At 37.8% G+C, this 13,170-nt stretch overlaps 1 protein-coding gene across 2 annotated transcripts in view; it reads left to right on the plus strand.

Annotated features, from left to right (window-relative positions):
• The window catches only part of NR5A2 (nuclear receptor subfamily 5 group A member 2), an 88,404-nt gene that overhangs the window by 12,480 nt on the left and 62,754 nt on the right, over positions 1–13,170 (plus strand). For both annotated transcript variants that reach the window (XM_008630216.2, XM_017729725.1), the window contains 3 exons: positions 851–969; positions 2,211–2,352; positions 5,078–5,724. In XM_008630216.2, coding sequence (XP_008628438.1) covers positions 851–969; positions 2,211–2,352; positions 5,078–5,724 — 908 coding nt within the window. The remainder of the gene's footprint in view (positions 1–850; positions 970–2,210; positions 2,353–5,077; positions 5,725–13,170) is intronic.

The following is a 13,170-nucleotide window of genomic DNA, read 5'->3' on the forward strand; positions in this document are numbered from 1 at the left end:
GGGCGCGGAGACCCGCGGGGCGGCGGCAGCCGGGGGTGCCGGCACGCAGCGCTCGCCCCGGCCCGCAGGGGTGGTGGTCACCCCGAGACGACGGGCTTGGGAGGCGCGGGGGAGGCCGTTTTAAACTGGTTTTGTGAGCAACTACCTTGGATTTCATGCAGTGCAAAAGTGCACTGTGAGATACAGGTTTAGTCGAGGTAAAAATTTACGGGCTGATGTTGAAAGAAAACTTCAAGGGAAAATAATTACTTTCAATATACAAGTGAAATATACAAGTTTACAATATACAAGTTTCGTTCTGCTTCTTTAAAGAGGCCGTTTTAAACTGGTTTTGTGAGCAACTACCTTGGATTTCATGCAGTGCAAAAGTGCACTGTGAGATACAGGTTTAGTCGAGGTAAAAATTTACGGGCTGATGTTGAAAGAAAACTTCAAGGGAAAATAATTACTTTCAATATACAAGTGAAATATACAAGTTTACAATATACAAGTTTCGTTCTGCTTCTTTAAAGCTTGCTCCTGATCCTTTTCGGATTTAAATGAATTTTTTCAGTTTGTGATTCCATAAAGTAAGGACTAGGCTAAAGGCACTCTTTAAGTATAAATATTTAGAACATAAAACTTAGAAGCTGATGCGTTTTGTTACACTTGTTAAGTACCATGCAGACTTGCTGATGATGGAAAGTTGCATGCCTCCATGCAATTTGTTTTTTAAAATAAAACTTTTTTCTCTCTCTTTTCAGTGGTGTCCTTGTTTAAGTAAGCTTTTTCTCTAGATGAGAAAAGTTGCAGAATATTTGAATTAGTAATGTAAATTCTAATTGAATGTGCTATTTCTCCTTTCCCCCAGTGTCTCAGTTTAAAATGGTGAATTACTCTTATGATGAAGACCTTGAAGAGCTGTGTCCAGTCTGTGGAGACAAAGTGTCTGGGTACCATTATGGACTTCTCACCTGTGAAAGCTGCAAGGTTCTGTACTAATTACTCCATAAAAACACATGCACAGCAAAAATGTTTCAAATATAGACAGAAAAAAAAAGGATAAATAAACCAGATTTATAATAATTTGGGTAATTTCTGATATGTTTCTTAATACATTCACATAAAATAATTAACCACCAAAAAGCTTTAGGACTTAAAAGTCTCTTTGAGAGAGACATCTGCACAAATGGAAACAACTTGGACTGGTTTGCATTGTAGTTTTGTCATTGCTTTTAAGTATTTTGCTGTTGTGATGTAGTTCTAGAACAACTTTCACTCCTAACTGTCCTAAATACTGGTTTTAGTTGATTTGTATATTTTCAGAGTATTTCTTTTTCTGGAGGATAAAGTAGGAAGATTATCCTCAATGCAGATCAGCTTTCCAAAATCTAATGCAGCTTTCTTAAGATTTTTATTTTCATCCTTCAATATTGCAATGTAAATTTCTGTGATTATAATGACCATGCACTTTTTTCATGCAAACTGTAACTGTCAGAGCTCACTTGACACACAAAGTCCAGTAACCATTTAACATATAGAAAAGTGAACATACCTGTGTCGGTCTATTTTTCTATAAGGTTTAAATAATGGTGAATTTATGACAGGTCAGATTTTTCATGTAAAAATTTTTAAAGGTTTTTTACAGTTATTTAAGCAGTGCACTGTAAGCAAAACTCCTTTGCTAGAACAATGCAATTTAAAACATTTAGTTGCATGGAAAAATTAACTTAGCCCACTATATTTTCACTAAAAAAATAATCAATGAGAAGTGAATGACAAGCACTTACTGTGCCTCCAACATGCCCCACTGGGATGTAGAATAGCCAGAGGTACTCTGTACTTCTCTTATCTTTGCAACAGTGTTCCTACTTATTTCATGTAAAACTACTTTAAAAGGAAGACTTTAATAATTCTGCAATGATTAAAGGATACGATAGGAACCGGTCAGTGTCACTATTTCGCCAGCAGTGTTAGAAGCACAGAAGGCTACAGCCTTCTTAAAGTCTTACCAAGCTTTGGCATTAAGTCTATAAAACACAGCACTAACACAAGAAAACTTCCTCTGGATTCTGGTGGCTTTCTCCTGGGCTCAGCTGACTAATTTAAAATAAACTATGTAACTTTGTAAGTGCTCGAATGACATCTGAAAATTGTATTACAGTGATTTCCATAAAATGCTGAAACACACATTCAAGCAAAACAGGCTAATTTTTGTGTCTGTCATACAGGGATTCTTTAAGAGAACAGTCCAGAATAACAAAAGGTACACATGTATAGAAAATCAGAATTGCCAGATTGACAAAACACAGCGAAAACGATGTCCTTACTGTCGATTTCAAAAATGTCTAAGTGTTGGAATGAAATTGGAAGGTAAGAGCTATAGTCTTGCTGGTATCTTCAACTATATTATAAAATAATAGGATAAGATGTTACTGCATTGTATTTTATATTTATATAAAAGTTATATATTTATGGCTTTGAAATTATAATAAAAGGTTACTTTGTATGCTCAGTGAATTTGTTGCTTTATAAAAAAAAAATCTAATAAGTAAATGGTAGATCACTACCATTTAGCAACCAGTCAAAACCATAATCCATTTTGTCATATAAGTATATAGTTTGATATTTCAGGCTTTTAGTTTGTGACTTCATGGATGTAGATTGAATAACTTTGCATCTTTTTAAAAAGACTTAATTTAGATCAAACATAAAATATGTAACAAGTGTCCAGATTAGAAAAAATAATTATTACATTTGGTATGAAGAGAGATCTGATTTTATTTGTATTTTATCTAGGGTTGGGTTGTTTGGGGGTTTTTACATATATTCTTCTGACAACAAGGCAGAACAAAAGAAACAGATGAAATAAGGTTTTTTCTCACACTGACTTGCCTTTGAGATTAAGGAACCAAATAATCTCTAAAGTTGTGTCCTATATTTTTGTGATGATACACCTGCAAGGCTATTGCAACTGAAAGAGAATAAGGCATTTTGAACTACACTTTTTGACTTCATTTCACTTTCTCATCTACAGAGAACAATGAAAAGTGTACAATGCCCTTTGAGATAACTGAATGCAAAAATACCATCAACTTGAATTAGTGAATCATACATAGTTCATTCTAACTTTGATATATAAAATATTAAAATTCAGATTTCACAGCAGATGACATTTTCCCTTGACCAAGGACAAGCTCCTAAATTCCTTCTTGTTACAATTGTACTGAAATGACATTCACCCTAGATGCTTAACCGGGAAAAATCAGGCCAAGGAGGAAAACCATAAGCCATGAAGGGAACCAGAAAGGATAAGACCCAGACACCAGGCTCTGGCAAAGGAAAGCTGTTGATATAACTGAAACAAACAGAAAAATCAGCCTCCTGCAGTTTGATTGATTCCATACTGTTGTATTTGCCCACAAGACAGAGCTAGCACTGACACACGGCACCAAACATCCTGAATCACCGCATGTGCTTCTAAATTCAAATAGTACAATTACAGGACATGTGGAATCCTTTTGTCATTGTTGGCATTAAGAAGAAGCATAAAATACATTTGTCTACTCCTACTTTTAACTCCTCTCACTTGCTGACAATACAAGACCAAATTTAGTCTTCCGTGATTACATAAAGTTCACCTTAAATTTAAGTAGGAGTTATACAAAAGCACTTGGTAATCCAATTTGGCTCACAGTTTTTAATTGCAAAGTACCTGTGAGGATACTGTGTATAGAGATTTAAAATTAATTACATTTACTAGTGATGTAATTAATTTTGTGCATTTTGTTTAAAGTCAACATTCAGCAGCAATACTGGCAGCTCATTTTTCCTACAAATTCAAGCAAAGAACCTGGAGTTTTAAAGGTACTGCAGAAAATGTACTTTAGCTTCCTTATATACACATCCATACAACTTCTTTTCCCTTGTTTAGAAAATTTGGAGAACATGTGCTCTCCTAATTGTAAATACTTGTGACATTATATGTGTATTTCCCTGATAGTGATATATATAGCCTTAAAAGTCTACTTCATAAATTACCATGGACCAAAAAAAATCATTAAACGTTAAAGTCCTTACAATAAGGTACAATATGATGCGTATCTAGCATTCATAATAAATTTTTAATGTCCTACTAATCCCTAAGATAAAAAGCTCAAGAACTTAACCTCCAGCTATCTCAGCAGTCTCAACATGTCACCAGGCTGTCAAAGGTTCCTCTTTCAATCAAATTGCCATTGGGCAAGGTGGGCTTGGTGAAAGCTCCTCACTAGTCCATTACATATATCCCATGGTGACAGACACTGCTGTGACAGAGACCACCAGTATGACTCCCAAGGCAGCTGTTGAGTAGGATTTGTTTTAATTATTTCTAATTCCAGAGATATTATAAGCCAGAACAGTGTCAATAGTTTCTGTTTCACTTCTATCTTCCATGTGGAAGGCAGCAAGCTGACAGCTTTCTCTCTGCACATTCCAACTGCAGCTAAACATTTCCATAGAGCTGTTCAGCTTACTAGAAATCTCAAAGTTTTACACCAACCTGAACAGAATCATCAAAAGGAAATGCTCCCTTTTTGCCAAGAGAAATGTATTCTCCTTTGTGACTACTGAACATTTCACAATTTACATTTCAGATGTTTTGCTGCGGTGGAAGGCAGTAATGGAATGATTATAATGAGACAATGTGGTCTGCTGGATACGTCTCAGACAAATTCTGGACTTCAGCCCTTGTTTCTTAATGACATAGTAGCTTGATATAAACCCAAATGTACATTGAGATTTCCACATGATCCCACAGCAGGTGTGAAATTCCTGTAGCCATCCATTGTGTTTGTCCCTGTGTCCTAATCAACGTACAGAGAAGTCCTTCTTTGTTAGTAATATATGCATGTGACATTTAAATCACCAGAAAAAAGTGACATTTGTTAAGTCAAAATAAATCCTTTTCTTTAGGAATAAAAGTGCAACTCTGAATTTGGAAAAAAAAAAAGAAGAGTTACGTTTTTACATTTCTGCTCTTTCCTAATACATGTTTGATTAAAGAATGTTGATTCCAAGTGTTAATAATGATTTACGACCTCCTCTCCCCTGACAGCTGTGCGAGCTGACCGAATGCGTGGTGGTCGAAACAAGTTTGGACCAATGTACAAGAGAGACAGGGCATTGAAGCAGCAGAAGAAAGCCCTTATCCGAGCAAATGGACTGAAACTGGAAGCCATGACTCAGGTGATCCAAGCAATGCCAACTGACCTGACAATATCCTCTGCAATTCAGAACATCCATTCAGCTTCTAAAGGCCTACCTCTGAACCATACTGCCTTGCCTCCTACAGACTATGACAGGAGTCCCTTTGTGACCTCTCCGATCAGCATGACAATGCCTCCCCATGGCAGTTTGCAAGGCTACCAAACCTATGGCCATTTTCCAAGCCGTGCTATCAAGTCCGAGTACCCTGACCCTTACACTAGCTCACCAGAGTCAATAATGGGCTACTCATACATGGATAGTTATCAAACAAGCTCACCAGCAAGTATCCCACATCTGATATTGGAACTCCTGAAATGTGAGCCAGATGAGCCGCAAGTCCAAGCTAAAATCATGGCATATCTGCAGCAAGAGCAAGCCAACAGAAGCAAACACGAGAAGCTCAACACATTCGGGCTTATGTGTAAAATGGCTGACCAAACGCTCTTCTCCATTGTTGAGTGGGCTAGGAGTAGCATCTTCTTTAGAGAACTTAAGGTAGGTAACAATCTTACATTACATTATCATTCAGTCAAGAAAAAAAACCTTTTTCTTACAATCTTGTACTTCAAGCAGGAAAGCACAGGTTTTGTTTTCTCCCCCCCAAGCATCTCATTCCTTATTTATTTGGCTTGAAGTAGGCGGACTATTACAAGGAGAAACTTGCTGCTGACTTCCACCTGAGCCTGTAATTAGCTGTAGCAAAGAGATCCAATATTCAGTTCATCTTTTCTGTACTTCAGTATTTATCACAACTGTTGTTAACATCCATAGGGCCTCACATAAATTCTACTCCTTCCCTGTCAGCATCGCTCACTGTCTGGCTTGTATTCAGGGCTGTAAGCACACCTGTTACACCATTCCACATTCATTTATGTAATTATTTCATTACCTTACTTAACATATGGGGGAATGCTATTTCTGTCCATCTCCATTCACACTTTATATAAGCCCATATTTGGAATATTCCGTTTCTCAATGGGATATTGTTTTATTCATTCCCGTGTGTCTAATTAACTGTGCAGGCTGAAACCTAAGCAGGATATGGACGGAACAGAAAGCAAGGAGGAAGTAGACACCTAATGGACTCCTTTTGGTTCTCATCACTACTGATACATGGGGGATTCCTTTAGTCTAGGCTGCTACAATGACCTCTAGGCTGTTAATTTTGTTGGCACACCCAGGAAATCCTCATGCACAGCTTTCTGTGCGTAATTCCCCCATTTGCATTTCTCAGACTTGTTGTTAAAGCAGCTTTGTGGTCTGTTATGATCAGGTCTGAAATTTCAAGTCAGAAATTTTAAGCCACAAATTTGAGATCAGACAATAGATATGAACTACAGTTTTTAACCACTGTCTTGATACAGAAATTAGCTCTGGAAAGAATAATCTTTAGTCTCAAAAAACCCCTCAGGATGATGAACTCAACTCACATCTGAATTTCCCTGCTACATTGCTAGTTACTGTGTCTGTTTACTACAGAAAGCTGTTTTTGCCATAAGTATTTGCTACTGAAATCTGTAAAGTTTTGTGACCTCCCGTAATTTCTGACTACTTTCAAACAATGGGAAAATAACTCAGCTTCCAAATGTAACAATTACTGTAGGATTTCACTGAGAATTGAATCTACAGGAATTAAGAGCACAAAAGGGAGATCCATTGAAAAGCTGCACTCAGAAAGCTTGCCACAACAGTATGCCTGTCATGACCATAAGGACATGGACACATGAAATAAAGCCTGATTATAAGAAAAGCAAGCTGTATATGCTGCATATACAATTCCAGCTTCTCTCCAGTTTTTCATGAGAATGATTGCAGGAATCATTGAAAACTCAGTCTATTCAAAGAGAAAGAAGAGACGAAGTTTACTCAGAGAGGAAAATCAAAATGCATTAAAGTAAGGAAAAGACTGCCATATGTTTGCTATCTCAGTTGTATACAATTTTGTAGTCAGCTATAAGCCATGCTATAGCTTTAAATAATTTAAATAATTTAACAATTGAAACTGTGAACATGTTATATTTCCAATAGACTCTATTGTAAATATGTGAGACCAGATCTTTCTACCCATACACTGGGGAGTACTTTAGTCTAGAGTAACAGTGTTAAAAATGACTGTCTTTCATATACCTTTCAGTGCTAAAATTTTTAAGTTACGATTTGCCCTAAAATTCCATTTATTATTAAAGTGAGAAATTTTATAAGCATTCAACATGCTATACTGGGAACAGTTTAAGAGATGGTCTTCACCTCCAACCTCAGCCTGGATTATATTCTTCAACCAAGCTATGTTTACTAGTATGGACACAAAAGATGCAGAACTTTTTTATGAAAATTCTGACCAACTTCTCCTGGTGCTGGATGTATTACTATGTACACACAGCCTTCTGGAAATACATATATGCTAAAAATTTACTACGTAGAGCCTTTGGCTCATGAACTGATTTTCACACATTTGTAGAAAGCATTGCTTTCACCTTAATGTTTGTACCCTTTGCATCTTGGAAGCTTTGAGGTCAGACAGTTTCATACCTTCTGGCATATCCAGATTATTTTTTTTAACTGGACAAGATCAACAAAATTGCACAGCATTCCAAAACAATAACAACTCACTTCGAAATCCATCCACATCCAAAGTTTAGGGACCAGATTATACACAATGCTAAGAATTTTAAGCTTTTCAATTTCAAAAGCTTGTTTAGATCAGACCCTACTTTTTTAACAGAACTGGGTAACAACATCTCTCTTTTCAGTTGAGAGGACAGTAACAATATTAAACAAAAGATTTCCAAACCTTTCCTGAATACAGCTCTCTTCTATCCATCCATGATTTCAGGTTCTTCTAATCAAGGTAGCAAAGGCAGGTATTTCAGATTGCTCCACAGGACATGAATACCTGTGGGAGAGGGTAAAAAAAAAGCCACCTAAGGATATGACAGATTGTAAATGCAGAAGGAAGGGGAGGCAATTGTGATAAAGATGCAATTAGATTTTCAGAACAGTTAACTTTGTTCCCTATCTATTCACAGCTGAGAAGTATGTATTTGCTCAAAAAGATATTTTACTATTATTCCTACTTGTCTAAACAAGTGAATATTGAGCTGTCTTTCAAATAAGACAGGTGCATTAGCAGACCTCTGGGACTAAAATTTTAAATTACTCAAATAATTAAACAGTAATAAGTAAACAGTAAAAAAGTATAAATGTGGTTTGTATGAAATTCATTTTGACTTTGTCATGATGAGCAATGCCTTGCACAACTGGGTATGAGTTACCAGGCAGCATGTTTGCAATTATTTACTGTATCTTTTCACTTCATTCTAAATTTTTCCTTAAACTCTTGTCTCTTCAGTTAATATAAAGGAGCAATCATTTTCCTTTCTGCCAAATGTAGAGATTTGCAGTTAGCAGAATTCAGGAGGAGGATATGATAAAAAATACTGTCCCAGTCTGTCAGTGGTTTAGGCCACATTTACCCTAGAGATAATAACAAAAACCCACCACCAAGCTACAGCTTTTAAGTTTTCTTTTTTTCTTTCCTTTTGGCTGCAGATTTGTTTTTTTTTAAAGAGATATCAAATGAAAACAAATCTATTTTAAAACTTTATTTTCTGAAGCTTTTACCAGCTTAAACTTATCACAATCTTCTCACTTGTTGCTCTACAAATTTTCATTCATTCTCTTTTGGAATATGTTACACATTTAACAATGTAAAAGTGAAAAATACTGACTGGGTAGAACTACCCACAGCATGCACTGCATTTGAATATGACCTGTTTATGGATTTGAGTATGTAATGTTCACACTTGCTGAGGAGCAGATACTCTCACCTTCATGTAGGATATCAGAAACTAATGGAAAAGTTAAAGAAGCCAACTAGTCAGGATTAATAATAATGTCAGAGTAAGATCCAAAACAGTCAATTGCAATCGAGTAAATTTGAATTTAACACCTGCTAAAATCTCAAACATCCCTATATGTCTTGTGAAGTCAGAATACTTTGTAAGTAGTAATTAAGTCATAAATTCTGGGGATTGACATTATGTATTACTTTTTTATTCACAATGAGATATGTTTCTGTTTGGTTCTTTATACACAGATGAAATAAAATAGAGGTAGGGTCCCAATAGACTCAGGATGGTAGTAGTAAGTAATAGTAATAGTAATAGTAATAGTAATAGTGGCCTTTGTTTGCTATTCTGGAGTTGTTGAAAGCCCAGTAAATATAAAAGTAAGATATATCTATCTTATCCGCAGCTAAGAAAACTCAGGGGGATGCTAGATTTGTCGCCAGCTGTCTTAGTCAGGTGAAAGGTCTTTGTACAAAGCTAAAAAGAAAATATTGCAAGAGTTTCTAGAGTCCAAAGGCTGCCTGACCCCAAGGAAGGATTCAGACAGCTTTTCTGGACTGGTCTTTCCTCATCAGCCCACATCAGGAAAAATTCAAAGACTGCTTTCAGAGCTAAGTATTCCTGAATCCTTAAAAGAAAGCAGTCTCTGCCTGGGGCAGGAGAAGCACAGGACCTGCATTTTAGAACAGTCATCAGGATACTTTCTCCTGGGTGAGGATCAGAAAATCAACTAAATGTTAATAGTTAAAAAAAAGGCACTGAAAGAATGGTGACTCACAAAAAATACTAGCCTGCCTTATTTGCCTATTTCAGTGAGGATGTCATAGGTCAAAGTACTATGTGAGCACAGACCATGTAGTGAATGATTGCAGGAAGAGCCAGTGTACTTCATGGTAAAGAAGCTCATCCTACAATTATTCACTGAGTTTGCAAATTTGGGCCATTGGTTGATGTCACACTGTATCAGTTCCAAGCCAGATTTCTTGCTGTAAGTATAAATTGCTCATGCTTACATTAGCCATGGCCTTCAAAGAAATGGTGGTTTAATCACATAACTCAAAAGGACCCTGTCTGTAGAACTTGCACTGTACATGGCATCACAGATATTTTGGCAGTTCATAAACAAGCAAAAGCCTAGCTTTGTGTTACATATTCCCCAGAAGTGCAACTATATTTATCAGAGTTTCAACTTATTTCTGTAAGTGCAAACTTAATGTGAATAGGATTAACAGAACTCCTGGAGGCTCTTAATTCCTTCTGTGAAATCTATTTAGATAGATGTAGTAATGTAATACTCTATATATCAGCTTTCATTTGAAATTTCAGTCTACATGTAGTTGACTATCAAGAAATGCATAGAAAATAAAGAATAACAGTACAGAAATTCAATTATTAAATGGAATTAGCACTGAATGGCAAAAAATAGTTTTGGGTTTTGCTGGGGTTTTGTTTTTTGAGAAAAAAAATCAGCAGTGAAATGCCTTAAAATTTTTCTTAGGATGATGAAAGGTTGATATATTATTTAGGCTTAAGTAATCAAGTGCAATTTGATAACTTAAAGTGCTTTTGGACTTTGTAGCGTGTGTTTATCAGGACAGGAAATGAAACTCACATAGCTGATGAAATAAAATTTCTGCAGTGTCCTTTCAATCAGGGAAGCTGCCAGAAACTGAGGTGCAGGACTACCCCTGAGATCAGTACTCAGGTTAGTTAATATGTTGTCATGTGTAACTGCTGATTTTTAGTCTGGCCTCAGTGTATCTGGATCTAAGAAAATTACTCCTCAATCATTTAAAAATGTAGAGGAACACATTGCTAGAATAAGCTTCATGATGATCTTCTGTCTCTTCTCTGAACAAAGGCTGTGATTAAACACTGTATTTCAGCATGTGGGCATGGGATTTTGCAGCCTTTCTAAATAGTTTGTTCGGTGCTGGCATGTTTATTAAGCATAAAGGGAAAGATTACATTCTCTTATACCCTTCCATGTCAGAACTGGTACTTCAGTTTCACTCTGCTGTAGAATGTTATCACCCCTGATAGCAGGAGACTGAGTTTAGTCTCCCTGGATTTAGTAATTTGCTATCTAATACCCCATTAAGCATCATGCTGTGACTAAGAACCATGTTCCAGGTAGGTGGGTTTGGAAGAATTACAGCTTCTGCACTTGAGGGCACCTATCCCCCAGCAGTTCACCAGCAAAGCTACCCAGGTTGCCATGAAGAGCCATGGTGCAGTAAGAAAGTTTTGTTACTTACTAGAGAAAATTTGAGCAAGCAACAATTGCAAAAGCTGCCAGCCCCTAAGCAGAGATATGACAGCCTGATGTATGGACACAAGGAATTACATAGCTACAGCCACTTCTGCTACAAGTCCTGAAGCAGACACTGAGTTTATCTGAGTTTGAGGTATTGGTTACACGAAACAGAAGTTTGACATTACAGTTTCATTGTTTTCCTTCAAAGTGTAAGGTTCCAATTTAAGTTTGACAATTGCCAGCAGTGACATAGAAAGATTATCTGGGTGTGTTAGCAAATGTGTATCACGGTGCTGTAGGGCAAGATGAAAAACCAGTGCTCCTTAGAACTTGCATGCTGTGTGTAGTCCAAAGTGATGTTAAAGTTAAGTCCAACAATAACTGCTGTACTAAGAAACTGAACAGGGAATGCTCAGCCATGTTGACAGTCTATTGTATTTTCAGACAATTTTTAGCTGTTATTTTCTGCTGTGAAGGCCCAACCTTTTTGCCAAATGATGGAGAGGTTTACACATTAAAAATTAAACTATTCCAGTCTCTTGGAAGAATCAGATCTATTGCCTGATTTCACTTAATAAAGTCACATTTTTATTGTTAGAATGACAGCTCTTCACTTGCAAATATCTCCATTTTTTGCAAGCTTTTGCTCAAAAAAACCCAAAAAGAGCCATTTTTCCATCTGCAAATTATGACATTTCGTATAACCAGGCTGTAGTTCTTACTGCAGGAAGAGAACTTGTTTCATTCCAATGCAGAGGTTTTGTACAGTACCTGTATCATTCAGATCTAGCACTACCTGTATCATATTTCTGTTCTATGGGACGGCTCCCAGTTACAGTGGAAGTTTGCCTCTATAAATTTATCAATTCTGGTCAGATTTAAGGATGTTCTTCGTTTAACCTGTAGCCTTTAGGATCATCTACAGTAAAGATGAAATCCCAGCCATACATAAGTCGCTTACAGACTTCCTGTTAAGCCCTGCTGAAGCTGTATCATGTAAAAGGATGTTCTTCTATACAGCCATATGAAAGAACCTTGTAGAAGCACAGCATCTGAACAAAACATACCTAGGAGAGTGAGAAACTGTGTAGTTCCTCACCATGAGTGTTATTGGTGCTGCCTCTCGTAGCACCACAAATACGTTTTCCACAACACTCAGTCATCAGACACATTATTGGAGAGAAGGCCTAAATCTGAGAGTTTTCAAACTGGGCTGCATATCGCAAGATCACTCAGAACAGGCTAGGCACCTTATATAGCTATCTGAGCACAGGAACATACTGAAGGACTTAAGTATTTCCCATTCCAGCACAGTTTTATTCAGAGCTAATGTTGGCTAAATCACAACACATCATCTTGGCCCACTATAAAACGGATTTGAAACATTTGCTATCCACGTGCCACAGAAACTGCTGGGCACGGCAGCCCCATTGCCTCAGTCTGACCGAGGGGCAGGGGCTGCCATCCCCCCCCCACAGGACTATCCCACTCCACCCGTCCCTTACAGAGAGCCTTGGGAGCCCCAAGGACACGGCAGGATCGGAAGGGACGAGACAAGGGCACGTACCGGCAGCGCGGGAGCCCAGGGAGGGCTGGTCCTTGGCTGGAGCTTGAATGGCGCCGTGGGTGAGGCCCAGGTGGGGCCATGAGGGGTGTTGGGGCTGACAAGTGAGGCGAGGGGCTGTGTCCCGCGCAGGCATCCGCAAATAACACGGGAGAAAAGCCGAAAAAAAGCGGCTAACTCGGGCCACGGCTCTGCTGCTCTCGCACGTTCCTGCTCTTGACCTGAGGCTGACTCTGGGCCGTGTGAAGGGGTCGGGGCTGGCAGCCCGGGGC

Source organism: Corvus brachyrhynchos, unplaced genomic scaffold (assembly GCF_000691975.1).
Source record: "Corvus brachyrhynchos isolate BGI_N302 unplaced genomic scaffold, ASM69197v1 scaffold101, whole genome shotgun sequence".
NCBI lineage: Eukaryota > Metazoa > Chordata > Aves > Passeriformes > Corvidae > Corvus > Corvus brachyrhynchos.